Source organism: Melozone crissalis, unplaced genomic scaffold, assembly GCF_028551555.1.
Source record: "Melozone crissalis strain CALT ecotype California unplaced genomic scaffold, PUWL_Pcris_2 ptg000002l_1, whole genome shotgun sequence".
Lineage (NCBI taxonomy): Eukaryota > Metazoa > Chordata > Aves > Passeriformes > Passerellidae > Melozone > Melozone crissalis.
The window spans coordinates 25,998,297-26,024,700 of record NW_026535780.1 but is presented as its reverse complement, the minus strand read 5'-3'; the positions used below and the strand labels follow the sequence as shown (position 1 = coordinate 26,024,700).

The 26,404-nt window shown below is 37.4% G+C and overlaps 1 protein-coding gene across 1 annotated transcript in view; it reads left to right on the top strand.

Annotated features, from left to right (window-relative positions):
- Positions 1-26,404, top strand: part of RSPO2 (R-spondin 2) — a 102,275-nt gene that overhangs the window by 54,716 nt on the left and 21,155 nt on the right. The window contains exons 2-4 of the mRNA XM_054279100.1: positions 1,089-1,277; positions 7,105-7,248; positions 7,941-8,129. Of these exons, the coding sequence (XP_054135075.1) occupies positions 1,089-1,277; positions 7,105-7,248; positions 7,941-8,129 (522 nt within the window). The remainder of the gene's footprint in view (positions 1-1,088; positions 1,278-7,104; positions 7,249-7,940; positions 8,130-26,404) is intronic.

The window sequence follows — 26,404 nt, the reverse complement described above, 5'->3', positions numbered from 1 at the left end:
TGAGCTGCTCTCTGGGTGGCCTCTATTAAAAACCTCTTGAGACCCCAAAGACACTTTCCTTTGTTGCATAACATTTTTGTTTTGTTTTTGGTAAAACAGGTTTGAACTGACAAATTTTTATGAAGTCCTGTAGGCAATTTATTATTTAAAACAGACCTGTGAAGTTGTGCTGGTTTCAGGAATGTCTTGAGTAATCCTCCCTCTGCTGACCTACTGTGCTGACCCAGCACCTGAGAAGGACTTGACAGTCCATGGGGACAAAGGAGTGTTCTGCAACTCTGCAGAAAGGCAGGATAATAAAAGCTCATAGGAACAAAGAGTGATGTGACTGAAGTTTGTGTTGCAGTTATCAGCCAAGCAATTTAAAAGAAAAAAAGAAAATAATCCAACAAAATCAGAGCATAGACTTGAATGCACAGCAGCTGGTGACCTAAAATGGTAACCTGCACTAATTGTGCTCCTTTGGTAATGGCATATGGTGTTCAGCCCAGAGAAGAAGGCTCCTAAAACTGCTTCTCTTTTTTTGAAAAATTTGTCTTGATACTCAGGTCAAGAAGAGCCTGTAAGAGGACAGCTGTTCTAGGACCCTGAGAGTGAGGGGCAGCACACATTGCCCTGCAGAGGCTTCTGTACACTGAATATTGCTTCCTTCACAAATCAGAAATTGCATTAGTGGTGTTGATCAATTTCCATGGGCATATCATTCCATGTGCATATGTCAGGGTGCTGAAGTTCTTATATTTTGATGCTATTGTGTGCTATGTCCCCAGCTTCACAGAATGCAGCATTGCATTTTTAGCCAACTTTATACTGTGAGCTTTATAGAGCTTGGTCTCTGCTTGCCTCTGCCTGTGTTTTAAATCTGTGTAAAATCCTTAAACTGCTGTACATACAACTGAAAATGTAGAGATTGCAGTTCTTTTTATTCAGTGCCCATGCAGATGTCTGAAAGTGAGTGCACTCTCAGAACCCTCCTTTCAAAACTGTTTGTAGTCATGCAAAAGATGAGTAACACTTTGGAGGATAGAGGACCTCCAGCCAAAATACTTTCCGAATGACCTTAAAGTGTAATTTATCTTATTTTGCAGCTAACTATGGACCAAATCCAATTTGCAAAGGTTGCTTATCTTGTTCAAAGGATAATGGGTGCATCAGATGCCAGCACAAGTTATTCTTCTTCCTGCGAAGAGAAGGGATGAGGCAGTACGGGGAATGCCTGCACTCCTGCCCGTCGGGCTACTACGGACTGAGAACGCCAGACATGAACCAATGCTCAAGTGAGTGATTTCTTCAACCCTTAAACTCACTTTTGTTGAGTGTAATAATAATAATTCATGGTCAGTTTTTAAGATGGTATGTTGTGAAACACATTTGTATTTTCACCGATATCTTAAGATCATCTTAAACTTCTTTGCTAAAGAAGGTTCCAGCTCATTTTGAGATATTTAACATTCAGCAGATTAACTAGTTGATGAATTGACCTATTTTTTATTGTTATTATTATTAGTTTAATTAGAGAGGTAATTTAGGGGAAAAATATATGATTCACACAGATACTCCTAATTTTAAGAAACAGATTCCCACTATATGAAAATATAAAGGATTCAGAATAAATTTAACGTGTAGGCAAAGGTCAGTATAAGCACTAATATATGGGTGGGCTTTTTGTCATATTTTTTATTCCCACACAAATTTTAGGTGACCAGACACCTCACACCAGACATGCTTTAATATGTAAGTGTTGCTAATTTAATAAAACAGATGTACTATTAAAAACAAACAAACAACCTTTCACTTTTAGTGAAACATTTTATTTGGAAATTTACAACCTGCTAATGTGCAACAAGATTCCCTGTTTGCATGTTTGTGCCTAGAAGCACAACTGTTAAAATCCACGAGTGCTCTGGTATCTCACATTATTTCACCTCTGTCGGGCAGTTGTGCTGATTTGTATCGATTTTTCCATATGCTCATATGTGGAGTATTACCCATATGGATTATTAATCACTGCTGTTACCTCTTATTCCTATTTAGGCGGAGAATGTTTTTGTCATAGTCTAACCAGAATCAGGTCGCCTGACATAAGAACCTGAAGTGAGAAATGGCTTTTCTTTTTTTCCTGCAATAATCAAGTGTCTGCTAAATGTGTGGCACCTTTCCCCTGGTGCTGTGCTGTGTCATTGGGAGCACAGAGCTGTGAGAAAGCGTGTGCTGGTTTTCACATCACACATCATCTTGAGACTCACATGAGGTCACTCAGTGGCAGTCTGGCTGGATGAGGAGCACTTATGGCCATGCTTGGACCTGTCCCAAGCTATCCCACCTCTTTCTCCCCATTCCCTGCGTGGACTCCATGGATATAGTGCTCCCAACTGCTGTGTAGTATTGCAGAGTGCTGCCTAATCTGTACCAGGTGGTTAAGTTTTGATCAAAAATTAAATGAGACAGTATATGGTTTATGCATCCATTCTGTAAAGTAATTTAGAATCTTGGCCTTAGTTTTCCTAACACATTTTTGAATTCAACTTCTGCACTTGAAATCTTTCAAAACTCAGCTGTAAATACTTCCCCATGTAAAAATGTTTTTGAATATATTCGTAGGTTTAGGAAATAGACTGATTTATTTCTATTAGCCTGTACTGTGCTTGTGAGAAAGGCAAAGTAGTCTTATTGGCAGTATTCTTTAGTTTCTTGAAAAGAAAAAAATGGAGAATTTAATTGCAGAAGGTTGAGGGTGAATTCAAAATAATATTTATTTTGGTTTTACCACTTATGGAATGGGGCTTTCCCCCTGAACTACAGGATTGATTTTGAAAAGCATAAATGCCAGTTCTGTCTAACCCATACTGGCATGTGTTGAGCACTTGATGTTTATCTCATCCTCATGCCTTTCACAGTCTCCCCCTGTGAGAATAATGATGCACTTGCATTTATGGCCCAGTCCTGGTTCCCCTCTGATGATTTTTGTATTGCATATTTTTATGTTAGTGTAACTGCTAACTATTTACACATCGCTTCTCTTTTTTTCCTTGGTTTGGTGATCTTGGTTTGCACATATGAAGCATTGTAGACATACAGACATTTTGTTGACTGAAGTTGAGTTGAAATAAACATCCTTAAAAATTGAATAGGTTTCTTCCTACTTGCTCTTCTTAGGTATGCTTACAGATTCCATTGCTCAGATAGCATTGTCTTGGCTAAAAATAAATTTTGGCTATGTTAAAATCCTTATGGGAGTTACAGGGCTTGAATTACATAAACTGAAATAATTTCTGCCCTAATGTCTTCATAGGCACGAAAGCTTTTAAGCATTTTTTTTACTGGAACACTCCCATTTTTGTTAGAGAAGCTGTAGAAAATATTTTTTATGGAAAATGTTGTCTTGATTTTAAAAGCCAAATATTGTCAGTGCCAAATGTAACACAATAAATACCACAGCCAAGTGTAGCAGCTCTAAAATGATGGAAATTTTGGATTTCAAGACATGTAAGCAGTGTGTTCCTAGAATTTGCTAAATGGTTCTAGGCTATTTTTCTAGTAACAGTGAATCATGATATTTGAGACTGCTTGTCTCTAGAAATCAATGTAGTTTCCTGCTGGATATGATTTCCACCTTGAACACTGCAGTGTGACAATGCAGTCCTTTTGGACATGAACTTGGAAAGTGTTGAATCTCTCCTGTAGAAGAATGCCCAAGAGATGAGTAACACTTTGTTAATTTTCCCATAATTTTTTAATAATTAATGACTTTGAACTGAACTGCTCCAACAAGACATAACCTCATGAGAAAAAAACAACTGAATTTAAAGAGTAAGATGAAACCTGTCAGTTTGGTGGTTGCACTGATTAACGTATTAGCCTTTCTTGAACCTTTCAACTTAGTCCATGGCCATAGTTACCTATATAATTTTAGGAGGAGAAACCACTCAGAGATTAGAAATTACAGCTCCCTTCAGCTTTGGTTGACTGTTTGTTTAGGTTCTCCCTCTTTCTCCTAGGTGGACCCAACATTGTAATTTCCCCTTCCATTCACCTTCAGTAAAAGCAAGATAAAGAGAAACTTTTAAACAAATTGAGCATTTATTAAACACACGTAATTAATTCGATGCATTAAGAAAGGTAATGAATTTTTTAACAGTGTTACAAAATAGCAGGACTTCATGAATATGCTGTTGCTTGAACTATACTTATGTACTACAGTAGAGCATATTACCCTTTGAGACTGTTGTAATTGCAACTGTAGCAGTCAGGGGGTTCAATTACCAGAAAAAATAGCACAGAAGGTGTTGCTGGTCAATGACAGATCAGTGCAGTGCCAGTGGACACTTCAGGATGGCAGTGTGAAATTGGATCTGTGGCACCAAAGCTGCTCTAGTGAGCAGCAGAGGGATGGGAGCAGGAGTTGAAAGGAGCAAATGTCATGGAGATGGGGAAAGTCTGGGCATTGGTGAAATTGTAAAGAGTCAGGTTGCTGTCACTCCTAGTTTGTATTCAGCTACAGTTAAATTATCATTATGATTAGCACTCAGTAACTCTAAGAATTATGATGAATATCACTCTGATGAATTAATGTATTTATTTCAGATTTCTTACAGTATTCCTAATACTCTTTCAGTATTTTCCCCTAAATTGCATCTGATACAGATTAAAAAATATGTCTTTCATGTTTGGAGTAGTTTATTTTCATAGAAAAAAATGAAAATAAACTGTCTAAACTGTCTTGGTGGAAATCTCCACCCAACCTTCATCCAGCCTTCACTCCTCCCAACATTCACCTACTAAAACTTCTGAAAGATAGTTATCTCAAGGACTCTGCTGTGACACAAAAGGAAATTGGCATTGCAGGTAAAGCAGAAAATACAAACAAGATGGGAGTTTTGAACTATGATCAAAACTGAAAGAGGATTTATTCATTCATTGAATGAATGATAGTTTTATGGAGGGAATCCCCAGTGCAAAGTGAGACCGGCTTCCACCAGCCAAGCGTGTCTGTATCATGTCAAATGTTAACTTCTGTTGAAAGTTTTTGCTTTAGTCCCTCTTGACACACACAGAGAAAATTTTAGCATGTTACTCCCAACATGTTTTTTGAAAGCAATGGTTAAAATGTTGTTTAAAATTTGTTGTGTCACTTGGATGTGAGGGAGGGTTGCAAGATGTTGATTTTTATTTCAATGTTCTGGTCTGCATCTTCTATTGGGACTACACAATTTCTAAAAATTCTGACTTCTTTTCAAGTGTCTCAGGTGAGTGGGCAAGAGGAAAATGTTTTTTTCTGAATACTTAAAGACACAGGATGTTTGACTAATAAAATACTTGCAGTACATCTTGAGTGTAACAAACCAGAATAGCAATTAATTATTGTGGTACATCTCCAGAGCAGATCACCTGGTTGGTTTTGCCTTGCAATTCATTAATCTGGGAAAGTGATTTTGCAGAATCACTGTGAAGACATTGACCAGGATCCTGTTCTTTAGGGACTGGTTCAACCCTTGTGAAAAGAAATTATGATTCTAAGGAATTTCCTATGACCCTAAGTGTGGACAAGAATCCCAAGTTGTGCTGCGTATATGAGATCAAGTTCTAAAAGCTCCTTTGGAGAATGCTGGACAGAGGAGTTGGTGCATTCAGGTTATGTGTGGTTGTGTCTAAATAAGCCAGCAGAGGTTATCTTTGTCAGGGCAAGGCTTCAAACTGATTCTCACATTCCTTTTAACCAAGCAAAGGTCAACACCATTAGAAAATACATTTTTCTTTTCATTCCATCTGCCTAATTTTTTGCCCAATGCCACAAGAAATCTGATTTAAAAGCCTCATATTTCCCTAATTGCTAACAAAGGATTTTACATAACCACACTCACTCACACACTGTTTAAGTATTGTGGGATGCCCTGTTTTAGCCTGCTGAAGTTCAAGAATAAGTATTAAAATCAGTTTCATAAATATTGGCTAAATTTGAAGTGTTGATTGGCAATATTTACTAATTGCTATTTCAGAATAGTGACCTTATGGTTTGTGCTTATTTTTCCATTATAAAAGAATGAAGAATAAATGAGTGACAGAATTACCAAAATTATTATTATATTCTGGCATAACATGAATAAAAAATGCTTCTTGCTGTGGCTTCAGATAGCTGAAGAGAGGATACAGCTATTGTAGCTTATTTAATTTTGTTAGCTGAAGGATTAGATTTTTAAGAAATTATTTATAAAATGATCATTACTGTTCCAAATATACTGGCTTATCCTTCTTAATCTTTAGAATATTTTTCCCTGGTGTTTTTTGTAGGTATGTATGGTATACATATGATCATTAATAACTAGCTAATTTCCAAGTTGACATGTTTTAATATGGAATAGGATATTTCTAAAAAGCCTACACCCGAGTCTGTCATCTATTGCAGGTCATATTCCTCTTAAATTTTCTGAGAAATATAGTATTTCATAAAGATAAAAGTTGTTTGGTTTGGTTTGTTCAGTTTGTTTTTTTTTTAATTTTTAATCTATGCATTATGGTATATGTCCCCTAGTCATTTAAGAATGGTTATTCTTTGTAGAATAAGTCTCTCAATAATAGAGAAGAGTTAAATCCAGCAAAATTGAGACTTCTTGCACATGCATATATGTAGACACAGACATCAGATACACTACATGAAAGCATCCACTCAGCTATTCATAGGGTCACCTCATAGAAAGAAAAAGTATCCTGCTTTCAGTGATAAATTATAAACTGAAGACAACACATATAAAATGTGCATACTTCCTGAAACAATTTGTTGCATCTCAGTTTCATCAAAATTACTTACACATGAAAATAATTTATAATGAACATTTTTCCTCCAAAGAGATATCATTAACTCAATTATAATTAAATTAGGGGTTTTATCTACAGTTTGATTTAGAAAAATAAGATTAGAAGGACATAGAGGAAAATGTTGGAAACACAGTTACCTCTAATTTTGTCTATATACCAGATGGATTTCAGGATGACAGTATTACAGCATTTCTGGCATTGCTATTTTATTGCTTTGTAAGCCCCTTCATTTTCAGTTAGTCTTACCCTAACTTTGCTGTCTCATTGTTCCTTATGATCCTTTTGATTTAGGATGCAGAATAGAAAACTGTGACTCCTGCTTTAGCAAAGACTTTTGTACCAAATGCAAAAGTGGCTTTTACTCGCACAGAGGCCGCTGCTTTCGAGGATGTCCCGCTGGATTTGCAGCCTTGGAAGAGCTTATGGAATGTGTGGGTGAGTCAAATAGCTCTTTGGCCAGGTGGCCAAATTTAAATATGGCACTACTTTATGATGATGCTTAGTATTTCTTATCAGGAAATATTCAGTAAGGAATTATTATTGATTTCTTTACTGATAATACTAATAAATTTTTCCAAACTTTAAAATACGCTTCCCTGGGAATGTCACTCTCTCTCCTGTGCATCACAAAGTTCTGTCCTCTTAACTGTAAAATCACCTTTATGAAGATTTTCTGCTCAGAATTTGTAAGATTTTAGGACTTGTGTCAGAACAAACTCTTTCTTTCAAGAGTATTTCTTGCATTTCATGATGGAGAGGACTTGGAAATGTGAACTTCTGAAGTTTTCAAACCCTAGTGACAACCAAATAGGATCTATATATTAGATAGAAAAAAGTCAATCTCATTAGCTTAGGAGAGTTTTTGAATATTTGGACTGTCATAACATATCAAACATGCAGTTTTATAATCTGCGTTTTTTTGGTTGCTGGCTAAAAAGATTCAGATTCTGTAAGATATTTTAATTTTTTTTCTAGCTTTTTGCCTGCTAATGGTAAAACTGTCAAGTGTTGCTTTCTACCAATATACATTGCATTCTAAAAAAAAAAAAAAAACGAAAAAAGGAAAACAAAACAAAACAAAAAAACCCAGAAAGATTGCTCACTTGAGTTTTCTTTTGCTTTATCAGAAGGCTGTGAAGTGGGTCAATGGAGTGAGTGGGGAACTTGCAGCAGAAATAACAAAACATGTGGATTTAAGTGGGGCCTGGAAACGAGAACAAGACAAATTGTGAAGAAGCCAGCAAAAGACACAATACCATGTCCAACCATTGCAGAATCCAGACGGTGTAAAATGGCCATGAGGCATTGTCCAGGAGGTAAGTGGAAATGCCAGAAAAATCTTTATGAGCTGAAGGCCAAATTCTGTCTCTGTTCTGTCAGCCAAGGCTGAAAAGCAGCGATAGTACATCAGTCCTAGTCTGTATAGAGAGCCACCAGGGAAACACTCAGCAAGGGAGCAATCAGTCCTTCAGCAGACTGTGAAACTGTTTTTTCTGGTGTAGTCCTGAGGGTTTTTCAGATAAGTGCCTCATGGAAGAATGGTTGCAGTTTTGAGCTTCAGCATGGAAATGGTGCTGATGGTGGAAGAACTCCTTACTCTGCACGTGGCAGGAAAGGTTATGACTCTCAACCACTCTGCAGGTGGCACACACAGTGTTGGTGTGCTGGGTATTTAAATTAAAAGAAGTTAGTTACACATGGCATTGCTAGCTGGAACATATTATTTGTTTTGAATATTCTGGAGCAAGGCCAAACTGTGGTAGATGTGATACAAGCAGAACAGTGATAGATATCAAGATTTTCAGCTTGAGACCAGCCTATGGCAACTGCCCCAAGTAAATAAAAACAAATTTCTTTATCATGGTGTTACAAGACTTAAGCAGTGATGCTGATATGAGAAAGGAAATCAAGTTTCAAATTTGGGCTTGGTTTTTGTAAACCCCAAACTGAAGACACATCACTGCTGGAGAGTTTTTGTTATCTTTTACGTTGAAAAGTTTAACTTCTCAGGTATGGATTCTGACAACTTAAAGAGGTTTCAAAATTTGCAGGAGTGATGGGTGATCAGCAGGTGATAAAGATGCCATTCCTTTCAAAGTCACAGGGTTAAATAAAGAATGGACTTCAAGAGATCTCAAGTCAAACCTCCTGCTGGTAGCTGGGTCAACTGTGAAATCAGACAAATAAAAACAGAAATAAAGGTTTGAAGAATCCTGAGAAAAGCTGTCACATGATGAACAAGATAAACCTGAAACAGTCTTAGAAAATGTACATAAATAAGTTGATTTGTATTCTGGGATTGTTGAAGATGTCTGTCTTGGCTTGAACATTCTGCCTACCAGTGTGTATGTATGCTATACATAGAGTTTTATCTTATGGATTCACATTAAATATCTGTAAGCTTCTTTTTTTGTCTCTAGGACTGCAAGTCAGTCTGGAAGGGTACATAAAGCTGATTCTCTGTTATCCAGGTTGACAGACTATGATGTACTTTCCTTCCCTATCCCACTCCCTGTATTCATATGCACATGGGCACACGTAGGGCTCAGTCACAGCGATACAGGGAGCATTGTACAGCACAGTTAATCTCAACATAAATAGAACTCTCAAAGGTATTGAAGAATGGAACCTACAAAATTAACATCTCTGTAGGAAAGAAGAAGAAAAGGTAAAATGAAGGCTGATTTGGGCTTGGTATGTATGTCATGGTATCTTTGAATATTAGCCAGCTGCCTCTGCACCAAGGCAGTGGCATTTACCGGTGCTTGCAGCCTGCTGAGGGATCCAGTTCCTTGTAACAGACTCTGGATCCCAAACTGGGTTAGTAATCAGATCAGCTGAGGAAATATTTTACTGCTGAAATGAAAGGAAATAAAAAGGGCCCATGACAAGTTCTACTAAATCTCCAATCAGTGTTTTCTTTCTTCTCATTTGCCTTCAAATGCAGGCAGTTTAGCTCGCAGTGGAAAATTTGAGAAAATTGCAGAATTTTTTCAATTCAACATCATGTGGTACAGATTTAGTCATTTATGTACTCAGTGTGTACAAAGGCAGGTATTTTATGGATGAAGCATCCAACTTCAATAAAAATTCCTAGCAAGTAGAAATATGGATTTGGTCTTGATAATTTAGTTAGGATACAAATTATTCAAATTGTTGTAAAAAGTTTGAGAAGCATGCTTAAATGAACCATAATATTCAAGAAGGCTGTAGCATGCTCATGTAACTATGTTAATTTGGGCATTCATACCTTTTTATGTCATATTCTCTTAAGTTGTTTCAAATTTTCTTGTCTAGCAATTTAGGTCACTGCTTAAAGATTTACATCTCAAATTTATCTTTCCAAAGGCACAGTGGCTTTCCTAAGTGTGAGGATATTTATTGGTGTCCATTGCCTAGTGTCCATATGTATTAATTGGTGTTCATTGCCTAGTGTCCATATTGTCTCTGTATTAAGATCCATGGTCAAAACTTTGGTTTTTTTCCACCACATATCAGGAAAGCTGTTGCTGCAAATACAATTTCAGTGTAGTACTTGTAGTGCTCTTTCATGGGCTTCAGTAAATCCTAAAGACTACAATCCTGTCCTCCCATGGTGTGGAATTCTTTGCATCTGTTTCCAGAGATAAAAATAAATGTGTACAAAACTGCAGGTTTGAACTCTCCACACTGACTACAGTATTTAATACTGCTTCTGTGCCATCATAGAAAACACCTCCCAAAGTATGAGCTCCTTTCTCTCTCCTAAGAAACTCCTGGGAGAGTGTTAGTAGTGTTTTAAGTGCCATGGGTGAGTCTTCCCCAGACCTGGTTATCTCTGCAGGTGAGGAATCCACAGAGGCTGCCCTGTATAGAACTCCTGCTTTGTAGTATGTTTTAATTTATAGTATATACAGGGCTGGTCTAAGAGCCTGTTGCTTTATCATATTTTAGTATGGTTGCCACATTAGACACTCAAAATGTTTTATTGCCTATTTGATCACTGTGACATAGTGGGAGGCTCAGACACAGCTTACAGTTCTGGCTGCTGAGGAAGAGATCCTGAGTCTTTAAAAATATGGTGCTTTCCTAATGCTAGGAATTTTGTGACTGAACTTTTAAACTGAAGAAATAATAGAAAAAAAATTGTAAGGTTAGCACTTCTGGGAGACTGAAGAACCATAATCCCCTGTAAATGTCAGTTGAGAAGCTCTTAATAAATCCTTTCATCCTAATGTTCTCAGTACATAAACTCACACAAATGTGGAGAATAAGTATTGGATTATACAGCTGAAATGATTGAAGATTGTGATGGATTAAGCTGAGCACAGGAAGTAAGGATATTTTTGGTAGAATAGGGTCAAATAAAGTCATGTGCTTTCTACTTCTGTACATTTTAAAGTTGCTATTTATGGTCCACACTACAGGGAAACATCCAAAACAGATTTTTATGAATTTGCAATAGAAGGAAAGTTAAAGAAGGAGAGTTAAATTTTATTTTCCTACTAACTATTTCAGTTTCATATTTTTAAAGTGGTACCCAGCTGGCCATATGGCAGCGGTACAACTTCAGTTTTTGATGAATGATTTATCACTTTCTCCAGTGTCTGCAGAGCTGTAGAGATACAAACTTGAATACAAGTGGAAGATCATTTAAGTTTTTTCCTACTGAAGCTATCAACATAAGAATAACACTGATTTCATATTTTTTACTTAGAGATATTTCCTTAGTGTCAGTAGTTACTGATTTAACTATTACTGTATGGAAATGTCACATTTGTATATCTGTTAATGTTATGTAAGTTACCCTTTGGCTTTGATTGTAATGGGAATTCTACTTTGAGAGGTTGGACTTAGACATAGGAGAATTGGCTTGTTCAGGCCACCTTCTACCCGTGCTGGTCTCTTCCTGATAAGGAATTTTCTTCTCTTTTGCTCAAAAAGAGAGAAAACCTGAATTAAAAAAAAAAAAAAAAGAGGAATTCAGCAGTCAGAAATGTAAAATATACTGATAAATCTTGCTCTCTTCATGTTTTCCCATATATTTACTATAAATAGAATATTTATATTATATTTATATTTTATGTAAATATAATATTGTACCTCTTATTTGTATGCTGCTCATGTTTACCTCAGCAATTGCTCCTCTTTTGTTTGTACACTCCAGGAACCTGCAGACTGGTTTATTATTCATATTAAGTGTTGCATAAGCAAGCAAAGCAGCTCTCTGCTATTTTAGTGCTCATCAGACTTCAGTTCTTCAAGCTGTCTGAAACTTGAATATTACTCTGTGCCAAAGTAATACTTCTGCAAGTGCACATTGCTGGCCCATGTCCAGCCTCTCACTCACCAGCACCCCCACGTCCTTCTAGGTCACCAAAGCCTTCTGTTTTCCAGGCTCAACCAACCCAGTTCCTTCAGTCTCTCTTCACAGGGTAAACACTTCAGCTCCTCACCGTGTTAGTGATGCTGTGCCAAACTCTATCAATATTTTTCTTTTCTTGAGCTGAGGGACCCAAAGCTGCATATGGTATTCTAGATGTGGTCTGATGAGTGTCAAATAAAGGGAGATGATCACTTCCCTTAATCTGCTGTCACGCTGTACTAACAGGTCAGCACATTGAAGGGAGTGATTGCTGCTGCTGTGGCTCAAACTTGGCTCACATTTAGCTCAAGTTTGATCAGGACCTTCCCAGGAGAGCTGTTCCCCAGAGAGTCCATCGCCAGCCCATATTTTTTCAGGGAGTACTTCCTTCCCAGATGCAGGACTTTGCACTTTGTTGAATTTCATGAGATTCCTTTCAGCTACAATGAATCTTTTCCTCATGAGTGAAATAAAAACCAGTCAAAATAAATATAACACCGGAACTCAGTGAATGATCAGGCAGTTGATCACATTCTTTTAAACTTTTTTATACATCTACATTGTAGTATCCAATGTTGAAAAGTTTCTAAGCTAGGACTCTTTTGAGACCTTAATTGATATATTGCACTTATAGACTGTCTCAGTGCCAAATACCTACAAACACCATCTGCCCTTTGAGTCAAGGGTAGGGCATTCTTTAGCTGGGTCTCAGGGAACATAACCACCATGTTCTCTGTCTCCTATTGGTTGTGCTATGTTGCCACAAGAACAGAGAGCTAAGTGGCGAAGGCTGGTCCAGGAGCAGCAAGAACTGTTGCCTCCTCCATGAGGACTGTCAAGCATTTGGCTGGGTTGGTCCAGTAGACTGTGTTGGCACCATCCTTGGAAGTTTCTAAGACCTGACTTGACAAACTCTTGAACAATCTAGTCTGAAAGGTCTCAGTCTTACTGAGAGTGTTGGACTGGGGATCTCAGTCCTGCTGATGTTTGGACTGGGGACCAGTCTGAGTGATTCTGTCTGAATGGCAGCACCTCCTGTGGGTATGTGCTGAAAGGACACTCTTCTTCCTGTTCGAGTTTTGCAAAATTTCTGATAACTTCTGCTTTGAATTAGAGACAAGCTGGATTGACTGGTTATAGGGAATAGGAGCAAACCAAATCTTTATTGTGGTTGCTATAGTGCTGAAATGTCTTCATTTGGCCTATTTTATTCTGGTTGAAACTATATACAAATTATGTGTCATGTTTTGAATATAATGTTAACCATTGTTTCATGCATTTCCAAGTTTAGCCTTAACCAGGATAAAAGCTTAGTTCAAAGTGCTGATTTCTTGATTTATTTGTTATTATTTGTCTGTCTTTGGCTGAATACTGCACACTTCTAAATTCAAAATCATGCTTAGTATCTAAAAGATCCATTGTACAATGTGCTTCTATTTTAAGTTAATGCACTATGGAAGTCTAAGAAAACATTGGAAGACCAGCAGAACTATAGAAATGCAGCTATAAGACTCTGTTTTGGACTTGCTGTGACTTTTCACATCTTAAGAAAAAGTTTGATTTTTGGGACATTTTTAGTAAATTGATGATTTCATTCCATTGCTAATTAAGTAATGACATAAATGTCTGTGTCAAGTTAGACATACAAGAAAAGGATCCCACTTAGAAAAGATTATCTTATAGGTTGAGGCGTGATCTGACCAGAGATGGTAGCAACCAGAAACCACTGTACTTTAGGGAGAGATGACGACATTTACAAACAGATTGTACTACTTTGTTAGTATTGCATGATTCTTTAAGACCTTGGAATATTATTTATCACTTTAAGACTAAAATTAGGGTTTATGAGACATTGCAATTTTAAACAAGACTGTAGTACATAGAATAGACCACAATTATACTGTCATTGCCTGCTGCAGCTCTCTGTTAATTTTGCTGTCCCACTGGACCAAATCTGCCCTCGTTTGCACTCACCAGACAGGAAGAAGCTGCATTAAGTGTAGCTCCACTGAGTGCTGGCTCTGCTAGAATCCTGGTGTCACCAAGCAGGTTGCCCTCCTTGATGTGTGTTTTGCATGTCACCCTGGACAAGAAGACTTGTCCTTAGCTTGTCTGAAAATATGACCCATCATTTTCATTTACAAATCATGACTCAAAGCTTTTGAAGGAGAGAAGGAAAACCTGCTTCAGCATCAGCTTACAAGATGCAAACTCCACCAAAAACACCTAATTGCACAGTGCAGGGTGGGAAGGCAACAGTAATGAGGAAATATTTTTGCGATTATTTTAGTTGATGGCCATTGTGTGAAGGACCAAATAAGTGAGAGCAAGAAAGGTCTGTTGTTTTTTGGAGGCTTTTCAGGAAACAAGAACTGTTTTACAGTGTGGCTTAAACCTCAGAGCCTGGCATACTTGTTAGTACCTTTGTTCAGGAAGCAGACCTTTGCCAGCTGCAGATTCTGCTTGTCTGGATTGTCAGCATCTACTTTGTACAGAGAATGCTGTTCTGAAAGTATTAAAATGTGGGTCTTTTTCTACCCTTTAGCTGATCACATTCAGAAGGGGCTGCAACCACTGAAAACTAATTGTAAAGCAAATATAGATCCTGAAGAAAATGAAACACATATTACTGCTCATTTCAGTGAGAGCGCCTGCAACTAGACTATGTATTTTAATTAAGACACATAGGCAGGAGCTATAGTTATATCATAAATAGTCAATTAAGTTTATACAAGCTTCTAAGAAGAGCAGAAATTTTTAATCTCTGTTTGGTAACAATAAAAAAAGTGAAAATCAAATCATAAGTAGTTTCAGGTTGGAAAGGAACATAGAAGGTAATTTAGTCCAGTCTCCTGCTTAAATCAGGTCAGTTGTGAGGAAACCAGGATTAGCTATTACTCTCACAACCCTCAGACATTAAATTGTCTCCATTTTTTGGTCTTAGTTATGTTCCTCTTCATATGCTTATTTCAGAGATGATGATTTACAACTTGCTGCTTTTATTTTTTTCAAAGTGGAAAATATGGAAATGCACATCAAATTTGTGGGTTTATTTTCAAGATATTTGCATTCATTGATAGATGTACATGTATGCATGTGCTTGTGTTGGAGCACTTCTATATCTGATGCTTCTTAGATTTGCAGGTAAAAGTTAGGCAGTGTACCTCTCAGGTGATAGCATACTATAAAGTAATTCAAATGAAGCAAGAAACTCTGGGGTTTTTTCCTGCATTAAAATATCATGTTTTCTATAACCTTTCTTCTTAGAAACAAAAAATTAAATGGATATTTTTGTGGGGTTTTTTTTGGGGGGGGGGGCTGAGAGAGCAAATAACTCTCTCTGTAGTATACACGCATTTGATTCATATCCATTAAAATGAGTTCACAAATAAACTTACTGTGACTTTTAAACAATTGCTGTTATTTTTCTTTTGTACTGTTGTGAGCAATCCATTCCTGAGTTATTTTCCAAAGAGAAAATGTAATCCAATTGGACTCATATTTGAAAAGTAGTTAGAAATAGTTTTTATAAGCCACATGAACTTGAACGTCAGTTTGAGTAGCAGTCATGTTCAATTCTGAAACCAAGTACTATCCACCAAGGACCAACAGGCAGATTTTGCAGGAATGTCTCCTCTTTGCTGCTAATAGATAACATCACATTACTTGAAGGTTGAGGTACCTCTTAAAGCTCTGTGAACAAGATATAGGTGTTGACTGATCCTCCTTTTTCCATGTGTTTGGAATCAGGTCAGTTAAAGTAAGCAGTTAATTAAGTGCTCTGAAACAATATCAACATTTATTGAAAATAACCCTTCTGAGATTTAGGTCATTTAGGTAACTGCTCAGTGTCTGGGTTTGCATTTTCCTTGAAAATGGGATGGTTCTTGCATGGGTGTTGAGACATCTTGTGACTGTGTCACTGTGCTCGTACAAAACTTTTTTGCTGTTTTTGTCTGGATAAATACTACTATGGGTTGCAATTACAAGTATTAAAATTTGTGGGTTTGTGTGAATGTGGTGGAATAGTGCATTACTTATATTGAAACCTGTAACTTAGATAGACATAGCTAACCTAAACTTCCTTGAAGTGCTGTTGCAGTGAAGTGTGGTTTTGGTTTTCTTTTTTAACCGATGGATTACATTTTAAAGCTTTTAAGCGACTTCAGTCTGTTTGAATGAAGCAGAATTTAAAAATGCATAAACCAGAAGTTAAATCTGTCTAAAGTGATCTGTAGAAGGTACCTTTCATGACAGTAGCAAAACAGCTGTATAGAAAAGCATTGTCGTAGTTTGATTTCTGTTTTAGTTTTCCTCTTCAGTACCACTGCCCAAAGCATATCTTGTAATGGACTATATATACTGAGCACAAGGTTTTAACTCTGCATACTTTATCAGGATGATACAGGCGGTGGAAATTTATGTGTTGTTTTATCATATTGGCAGGCTACATTTTCAGCTTATTTTTAAAGGCTTTCGAGGGAATTACTGGCGGTGCAGAAAAGCCAACTCAAGTACATTTTTCCCTTCCTTCTGAATATAAATTATCCTTCAATCCTGCTTTTTAATTTAAGTAATAGGAACTATTTTCTTGGGAAGACATTAACATAGTTTTCCCAATCATTAAAAGATAATATGCACAATTTATTTATTTATTGCCATTATTATATCTTAGGCCAGATAAGTACTTTTAACATGTGCGTTTCTTTAAGTACACCATATTTCAGAAGTAGCATGAGTATTGAGTGATGCAGTGTCTCCTGTGGGAGTTATCTGTTTTTAATGAATAACTGAGTGTACCAGAGTGTAAATCCTCATAAATGACCAGAGTATGAGTTAGAATGGTCCCATGGCAATTATACAATTCAGGGTTATTTAAAAATACTGAAGGAGAGCCAGCTGCTAATCCACATGGAAATACAAATTCTGAAAAACACTGTGGCTGATCCAAGTGCACAGATTGAATTTGTCCATAAAAGGCATTTGATGGATTTTATTGTGCATACCCTTGTGAAGTAACTCCTGTTGGTTTTTGTCTCTTGCTCATTCTGAAACCACAATCCACTAGTAGGAGGAAAAGTCATATACATAGTCACTTCTAATTCTTGACCAAAGAGTTATTTTTGTACATTATGGTGTCAGCCATTTCAGTCACAGCAGAGAAACCAGAAAATGCTCACCTGCCTGAGATCACATGTTTCTCCCTTAGGATCAATCAGTTATGCACATTTTTATGCATATCCTCTGCCAAACCACAAGCCTGGGTATGGCAGGTCTGGAGAGCCATCTGCCTCAGGTGTGGCATGACTAGAGAGCAATCAGCCTTTCTCAGTTTTTAAAGGTTCAATAAGGCTTTGTTTGCACAGAAGTCTCTTCATAAGAAATAAGCCTATTGGGGTATACAGAGTGTATTTTTATTCACAGCATTGGTACAAGGGCCACATCCTGACTTTGGTATCCTTAGGCACAAAGGTAAAGCTGACAGGTCTGTATTTCCCGGGATTCTGCCTCCTGCACTTTTGAAAAGTGAGTATAGTGTTTCCCTTTCTTCAGTCACCTGGTATTTCATCTGATTGTCATGATTTTTCAAATATCACAGAGAGGAACTTGGCGACTACATCTGCCAGTTCCCTCAGGACTCTGGGATGCATCTCTTCAGGCTCCATAGGCTTATGTACATTCAGGTTCTTCAGGCAGTCATGAACCTGAACTTCTCTTGCAGGATGGATTTTGCTCCCCCGTCTTCCAGTCTGTTCTCTCAAGTGGTGTGGGAAGAGAGTTGGCTGGTGAAGACTGAGGCAAAAAAAGTTGTTGAGTTCCTCTGTGTTCTTCTCATCTGTTACCAGTGTTGTCAGTTTTGCTCATTGGGAGGTACACTTTCTTTGACCTTCTCTTTCTGGCTGACACACCTATAGACGCCCTTCCTGTTCTTTGCGTCCCTTGCCAAGTTTAAGTCCAGCTGTACCTTGGCCTTCCTGACTGCACCTCCACACAACCAGACAGAGAGCCCATGTTGTTCCCAGAATACCTGGTCCTGCTTCCATTGCTTGTGGATTTCCTTCTTGTCCTTTAGATTGACGATTAGGTCTTGATTCAGCCATGCTGCTCTCTTGCCTTACTTTCCTGATATCTTACAACTAGGAATAGAGAGCTCTTGTGCTCTATGGAAAGCATCCTTAAAGTTCTTCCAGTTCTTGTCCCTGAGGGCAGTTTCCTGGGGGGAAACCAGGGGTTTCTAATTACTAACAGAAATAGGACCAGGGGGTCCTATTGCCCAGTTCCTTCACCAGCTGGAATTTTGCTTTCCTAAAATTCAAGGTCCCAACTTTTCTCTTTGCCTGACCTATATCCATTAGGACTACAAACTCCACCAGGGCATGATCACAGCAGCCCAGGTTTCCTCCAGTCTTGGTGTCACTGATATCAATGATCATTTGTGTTAGTGACCATCAGGTGCAGTACTCCTTGTGCAGTACCAATGCAAATTACCTAGATCACCCTCCTATGTGCAGTAGACAGCAGTGTATACAAGATAGAAACTCATTACACTGCTAAGATAGAAACTCATTACACTGCTGTAATTGTGATTGTGATGTCTCATCTGTACCCTTTCTAATACCTTTGTTATTCTGGAGTATCGTTTTGAATGCTCTGTGGCCTGCTTGCTTGACAGCTTGTGGCAGGCTAAGGTAGCCTAAGACAGGAGCCTCACAGCTTCAGGCTAAATTCAGAGAAGCGGTTTACTTCTTATCCTGCAGCGCAAATGTGGAGGACAAGGAATACAGGAAAGAGAAGGAGGGGGAAAGAATCTGAGAAATAGAGTGAATGCCTCTTCCTCTTCTTTGGTTAGTTAGAAAAAAATCATGAAAGAACAGACATATGGTTCCTAATTAATGACTTTGTTAGCCAACAGGAAAAGGTAAACCCTGTTCACGCATGATGATTTGCTGAATGGTTTCCAATGCCTTTCAAAATGAGACAAAGAGTGCAATTCTACAGTGATGTGTAGTTCAGAGACTCCTAAGCCAATGCTGCATAAAGTAGCTCAAGAAATGGAGAGTTTAGAAGTGTCAGCGGAGTGCTGTGCAGGAGTTAATGGTCCCTGCTGAGACACTCAATTTATTAGATCTGGCATGGTGCTGTGCAGATATAATGTTTTCAGGTTGTGAGGTACTACGTTTGGGATGCAGAATTGTGATTTGCTCTACAGGTGCATAGATCGCTTGGGGGACTCATTCTCTTGTGAGATTTATTCCTGCCTAATTATTACAGAGAGTCTCACAATAACTCTGGGAGGGCACACTGCTCGATGCATAAATGCAGCAGCTTCCAGTACTCTGCTGCAGGCCAGATTTAATTTAATTAACTTGCAGCAGACAGCTAGAGGAGTGAAGGGAGAATGCCAAGAGGGAATATGTGAAGGAACAATCTCCCCAGCTGCTCTCATTTGTGTGACCACCAGTGCTAGAACTAGGCTGGAGTCAATGGTGCTGATTTTTAAGGCTGTGCAATGCAAGTTCTTCACAGAAAGCTTCTAGATATGTTTTCAACTTTACCTCTTGTGCACAGCAGAAAAAGGGCAATGGAAGAAGGGAAAAGGAAGAATAGATCTGCAACTCATGTTTTTAAATTGTAGCTTGGTTTTGCCTTTGGTGTTGTTGTTGTCTTTCTAGAGCTTTTTGAGATAATTTGAGATAATTTTATTTCAGATTGGAAACTTTGGGCATCACTGATTCCTGTAGTGCATTTTGCTTTACACCTCAAAAGTGAATGAAAAGAACTTCTTGAACACTTTGAATTCTTGGTTCATTCTGAAGAACTACAAAAATTACAGCAGACAGTGTTTGGTAAAGGAATGGGAACCTGAGCATAGGAAAAGAGTAAGAGAAAACAAGAATTTCTCACGATGGACAGGGCATCCCCACCCTGCATTGATGTTACGTGGTATTGTACCCATTAAAAATGAGTAGTTTAAATAATTTTCTGAGCACAGTCTTAAGAATAAATTAGCCTAAATTTAATAGTAGCATGTAAAGATGCAGTACCATGGAGATATCTCAATTCTTTCCCTTTGTCAGTATAAACATTCTGCACCACATGATCAAACACAGAAGTATTAATTATGATGGACACAATGCAGGGCCCTTTTGTGCAATAAATCCTCTATCATAAACATATTTATTTTGTGTGTCACTGTTTAGATTTTGAAGGGGCTCCAAAAGTAGGTTTTAATAAGCTCCCCACTCCAAGTTAGTATCTTAGATCATCTTTGCCATTTAATGTGAGAGTTTATCCGTTTGTGTATCTTTATAAAGTGTGTATCAGGTAGAAGGCTACTGAGGTTCAAATAATGCTGAGCTTATACAGTCTTACCTAGAACCTTCAAGTTTGACACTTCAGTCATATGTTGTGCACATCTATTTACTGTGCAGCAATACTGCAAACACGATAGCAAGCTTTTAGATCACGTTTTAAGACTATTCTGCTTACACACCTGTATTAGCTTGGCTGCTCCTGTCTGTTTTAAGCCTTTTATTGGTTTACTGTGAGCATTCCTTGGTGTTCTTATCTACATACATATAAATGTGATTACTTTTGCAAACCTGGTGCCAAGTCAGAGGCATCTAGTTGCAAAGAGCAGCAGCAGCAGCAGGACACCAAAGCAGGTGCTCTACATCATGTCAGATTTATGAAAAACTACAAGAAGTTCAAACAAGGGACATGACTTGCAACTCTAACATAGCTGCTTGAGCTATCATGGAGCATAAAGATCACAGGTATTTCCAATGACATCAATATCCCATGTTAACACCATGGCACTTGCTAGAGTAACTCCTGAGGAAAATGGCAGCCAGCTCTTAAATTATTCTGCTTTTCTGTCAGATACAAACGTGAACGTTTTGAATGGGTTGCCAGCTGTACTTATACAGAAAGTTCAGCACAGTAGAAAGAGTACTATAAAAACTGTCACACTCTTTTAATTCATTGCTTTTAATGTTGCACAATGAAACCTTAGCTGTTGACTAGAGGCAAGTGCCAAGCAGCTTTGATCAGATCTAGCATTGCTGCCCTGAAGCTAGATTGCATCTATACCATAGTTTCTTCAATACTGACGAAGTTTCTACATCTATCTGCTACTTGACATGACAAATGTTTAAAGGGTTTCTAAAACAAAGCCAGTTATAAGCTACCAAAAAGATGGGTAAATTCTGGCTTGTTATTTTTGCTCTGAATTTATGGACCAGATTATTTTGTTACCTCCTCATTTACCATCTGTTCCTTGTAACTTCTAAACAAGAAGAAAAAATTTCTGTTAGGGTTTGCAGAGAAAAACCACAATTTGGTCAAATATAGAGGATAATCTTAAGCATTGCAAAACATTGTGCAGGGGATACGCACTAAAAATCAGTTTGCAAATCTGCCATATAGCACTAAGAGTGATATATGAGTAGGACTCTGAGTGTATTTGCAACAGGAAAAAAAGACTTTGCATTTGATAACTGATGGCTGAAGAAATTTCTGGGCTATAAAAACTTGACAGATGAAAAATATCTACTGAGCAAGTCCTGTGTCAGGCTTCAGGTCATTGCTCTGGTTAGGCAACTGGAGTAAGTGGTGGGAGGTTTCTAGTTAAAAGAAAGTACTGTGGCAGAATAAAGGGAGGCTAGTCTGAAGAAAAAGGAAGTAGTTTCAAGATCATTACAGATTGTGTCAGTGCAATAATACAAATTACTGACATTCTGATGTAAGGTCAGAATCAGGTTTTCATAGTCACTGAAGGTGATTCTATGTATGTTCACTGTGGGATGAATAGATGCTATCAGCTCTAATTCCCAGCACTCAGCAGATGATTATTCTGCCACCAGACTTTGTTAATCGTGTCTGCAGTCCAGTGCCAGCTTGAACATACGCTGCAATAATTCCTCTTTTGAGAACAGGGGACGCCAGTGGATGACGAGCCTTAGACATATAAATGGAAAAATCCTGGGAGATAAAGTTCATTTTTTTTCCTTGCAGCTGTGGCAAGGAAAAAGAGAAGAGAATTTATTATTTCTGCAGAACTCAGAAATAGAGATGACCCAAAAAACAGCACAGTGTTTTGAGAGAAGTTTTATAACATGCTGAACAGTTCTTTCAAGTGGAGTTTATTAATTATATAAGTAATTGTTCTTCAAATTTCAAGCTCTAAAAAAAAAAAGAGTTGATTCATATGTCTTTTCCAGAACAATGTTTTTTTGGGTGGAGTATGTTGTGAAATAATAATATTTTACTTTCCTCTTAGTTTTCTTCCAAACAGCTCAATTATTTTTTAGAGAGATAAAAGAAATTAAATTTCTTTGGAGGGGAACTTTCCCCCCCTTTTATTATGGTATCACAGGTTTACAGTATCTCAAACTCTAACAGAAGCTTATAAAGCATTCACCTCCGAGTTCTTTGGGTGAGATGCTTATCTGGAATAGGTTGGTGATGTTTTACAGAGGAGTTGCTATTAATCTCTCATAGCATCGATAAATGTGAACTTCTTGATGGTTATTGCCAAGAATCAGAAGTTCCATCAAAGCTAGAAAAGCCAGCAAAGTTTAATTGCTTGCTTAGTTTAAATGAGAAGCAAATCTATCTGTTTTGTAATTATTACTTGTTCCATGAAGTAATAGGACCTCAGAACTTAAAAAGTGAATGTAAAATAGGGGCCAAAATATAACTAGAGTCCTTCTCACTTCATTGAGCAATTTCAGAACCTCTCTCTATTTCAGTGAAGGTTGTCCTAGAAGAAATAATAAAAAAACCCCCAAAAAGTGATGCAGTTTCCTCAGCTGAGTATAGAATAAGAGTTTAAACAGCATTGCTGGACTTGGAGTTATAACTGTCTGCACCAGTGAGTGCACTTCAAAGCTGGAAGCAGCATGCTTCAAAACAACCACTTAAAAATTATTATTCCTTTTTAGACAGTTGTTCAAGTCAGCATCTCTGTATCATCTTTCAGGGCTATTAAAGAAGGATGTGGATCTATTGATAGGAGTTTCATTTTTCTATGTGAACCAAAATTTTATCTAGTTGGACAATTATCTGTGTAACTTCACTAGAATTGGCAGAGGCTTCATGTCAGCTCAATAGCAATTTAATTGGTGTGTTTACCTTTTGTACTACTTACAGTAATTTTTCTAATTGTCTTGCAATAGCAGACAACAGAGTAGTGGATGCCTTCTGAGAACAGTGTCATGTGCAAAATTTTTCTTCTCCCTCAACCAAAAATGAGTGATTTTGGAAAGACACCTGTTTTAGGGAGTGAAACTCCAATGCTGTCAGTGTGGCAATGCTTCAGGTACAAAGGAAAGGTACAAATGCCCTGAAATCTGTGAGTATTAATTCCTTGTGGACACTTTGAGGAATCTCAGGTACTTCCTTCAGCAGAACTCATTGAACTGTGAAGGTTACCATGTATCCTTGCAGGAGTTATAAAAAGGTTTTACCTCATTACTTCCTAAAGTGATTCAGAGAATAAAGCATTAGTGAGGACATTAATGTAGTAGTGAGGACATTAATTCCCTGTATTGCTTTCTTGTGTAATTTTTGTCACCAGTTTCCTCATTTCTTAAAGCTCAGCTGCTGGAACCACCACATAATACTTTTAATGTTTTAGCTGTTTTTCCAGTCTTTATAGCTGCAGGCAAAAGCTGGAGAAAATGGACACTTTGAATGTTTCAACACCAGAAATTAAATGAAAAGCACTGGAAATTAATTATTCCACTAAAAGCCAGTGGTTTTAAATTTTACTTGGACCTGGCTTATGATTTTTGACTCCATATGGTTGTCAACTTTAACCTGACATCCACCCCAAAGGGAACATGTTTAGAGGTGGTGGTTTTCAATGTTTGCTAAAACACTGTCTTACTTAGGTACTCGTGAAAACTGATGTATTTCTGTGTGAAAACATTTGGTTTTCATTTATGTATTTCCTTTTATGTATTTACGTAAAACCTAGTCAGCAGCAAAAAATCAAGTGTTGTTAGTGATGGAACGTTTCAATGCACTATCTGGCATGCTAATTTGAGAAGATTAGAAATTCATATTCTCTACTAAGCTCTAAAAAATGAGCTAATGCAATGCATTGTGACTGAGCAAAATAATAGCTGGTAATTTACTTCCTTGGTTCCTGTCAGCAGTTTCATGTGTCTTGAATAGGTATAATTGTGTGTCCAAAAAGAGATTGCTCTAAACCCAGTTGTGATATAGTCAGACTTTCCAAATCCTGTATTAAGCACAGCAATTTCCTGCTTCAGATAAAAATACTTCAGTTATATTTATGTTCTGCTAGTAAAACATGGCTTTCTTTTAAAATGTGAAAAAGAAACATTTCTTCAAAGCTGAGTTGATTGAAGTTGTCCTATTACAGCAGTGTTCACGCGAACACGGTGTTCAGCTGAGCATAAGTTAAAATCAAAAAACTCATTTTAAAGGGCTGTTGAAGGGTAGAGATGTCACCATGCTACCTTGGGTATGAGATTTGGAAAGCAAATACTTGCTGATAGTTTAACAGTTATGAGTTATCACAAAGCTCAAATGTGAGAGGTTTCAAGACTAAGTAATTTTATAGAAAATGAAGTGATAATAGTTACTGCCATTAGCCATGTGAGTCAATAGTAACTCAGAGGAACATTGCTTATGCTTGGCAGAAGTTAATACTAAACAAGCTCCATAATCTCATTTTAGCTAGCAAACATATTTTCCCATTAAAAAGGAGCTGAATTGTACTTAGGGTGATCTTACACTTCTGAAGATAAATGCAAGAGGTACTTTGCCTAGTTTGGAAGTTTTGGAGTGTTTTTCTACCAAATTTACAAACATAATAATAATAAAAATCAGATCTGGATCTTCCTTGCTTCAAACAGTGCTTATTGCAGTCTAGCTTTATTTTGATGGAAAAGTACCAGGAAATTGAGCATCTAATTGTGTATATAATAATAAAATGTAGAAACATTTTTGACTGAGTGACTGTGCCTCAAGACCCAACATTTATTATTCTGCCTGTATTTTTCTACCACTCAACACATTTAGCCATGATATGGGAATTTAGATTTTGTGTGTCCTTGATTAATTTTGCTATATATGTCATAGTTTTCATTTATACCTAAAGCTTACTGGCTTATCCCAAAAAGGTAACACCTTCACATTAGAGAGACTGGGACATAGTCATCTGTTTAGATATAATATTAATACTAAAAGTATTTGCATGCTCCCAGGCTTCCTGGTATTTCCTAACTCCAGAAGATGCTTGCAGCTAGAATAATTCTAATTTTTCACCATTGGTGTTTCTTTTAATACACAGCTGCTGTTGTTCAGGCTTTCAAAAATTTGTTCCATAACAATTTTGTTATTATCATGCCCTAAGGAGTGCTGAGCACTTTTGAACATTTGCTGCTGAAGAGTATTCTTTCTGAGGGATGAGTGTGTTCAAAGTTTCCTTCAGCTTTTATAAAAATGCTTCGCTGACTTCTAGATGGACTTGCTGCTCTAAATGCCTCAGGGGCTCGTGAAAATGTTCATCATAAAGTTGGTCTTTTCTGCCCAGAGTAATCGTATTGCAGAGCGTGCTGTGAGATTTTTGTAGTCTTGTACTTGTTCACATTAAACTTCAAAATTATAAAATGCTAGATTGTAAATAGTGCCATAAAATCTTATTCTCTTGTTTTCCTCAGAAACAGTGTCCTGATTTATGAATATTTCAGACTATGTTACAATTACACATATCAACCCAAATGAGACAAATAACTGAGTGGTCAGATCTGCTGAACACTACACAAGGAGCCCTCCCCGACTGGTTTAGAAATGGGAATTTTAAGCAGTTTATCAATAAAAATGTTGTTGCACTGTTTCTGGAATTGCTTGATATCAGTGAAAATATGCACAATTTATTTTCAACTATTTAATATCCTATTTTTGCAAGGCTTAAATCAAGGCATGGAGTAGAAGGATAGAGATTTTTGTGTTGTATCTACCTGTGAATTACATATTAGTTTGGAAAATTGGTTTCAAAGTATGTCTTTGAATATAATCTGGATATTAACCCACAGCCCTAGAATCCTAACCATGACCTCAAGAATATTTAGCTTTCTGTATCATTGCAAAAAGTCTTGATCATGATATGATTTATCTTACCATTATAAAGGAATGAAAAATTCTCAAAATCATGCCATAAGAACAAGCTTTCTTCCAAGGTTTGGAGCTTCCAGAACTGGCTAAAAGTAG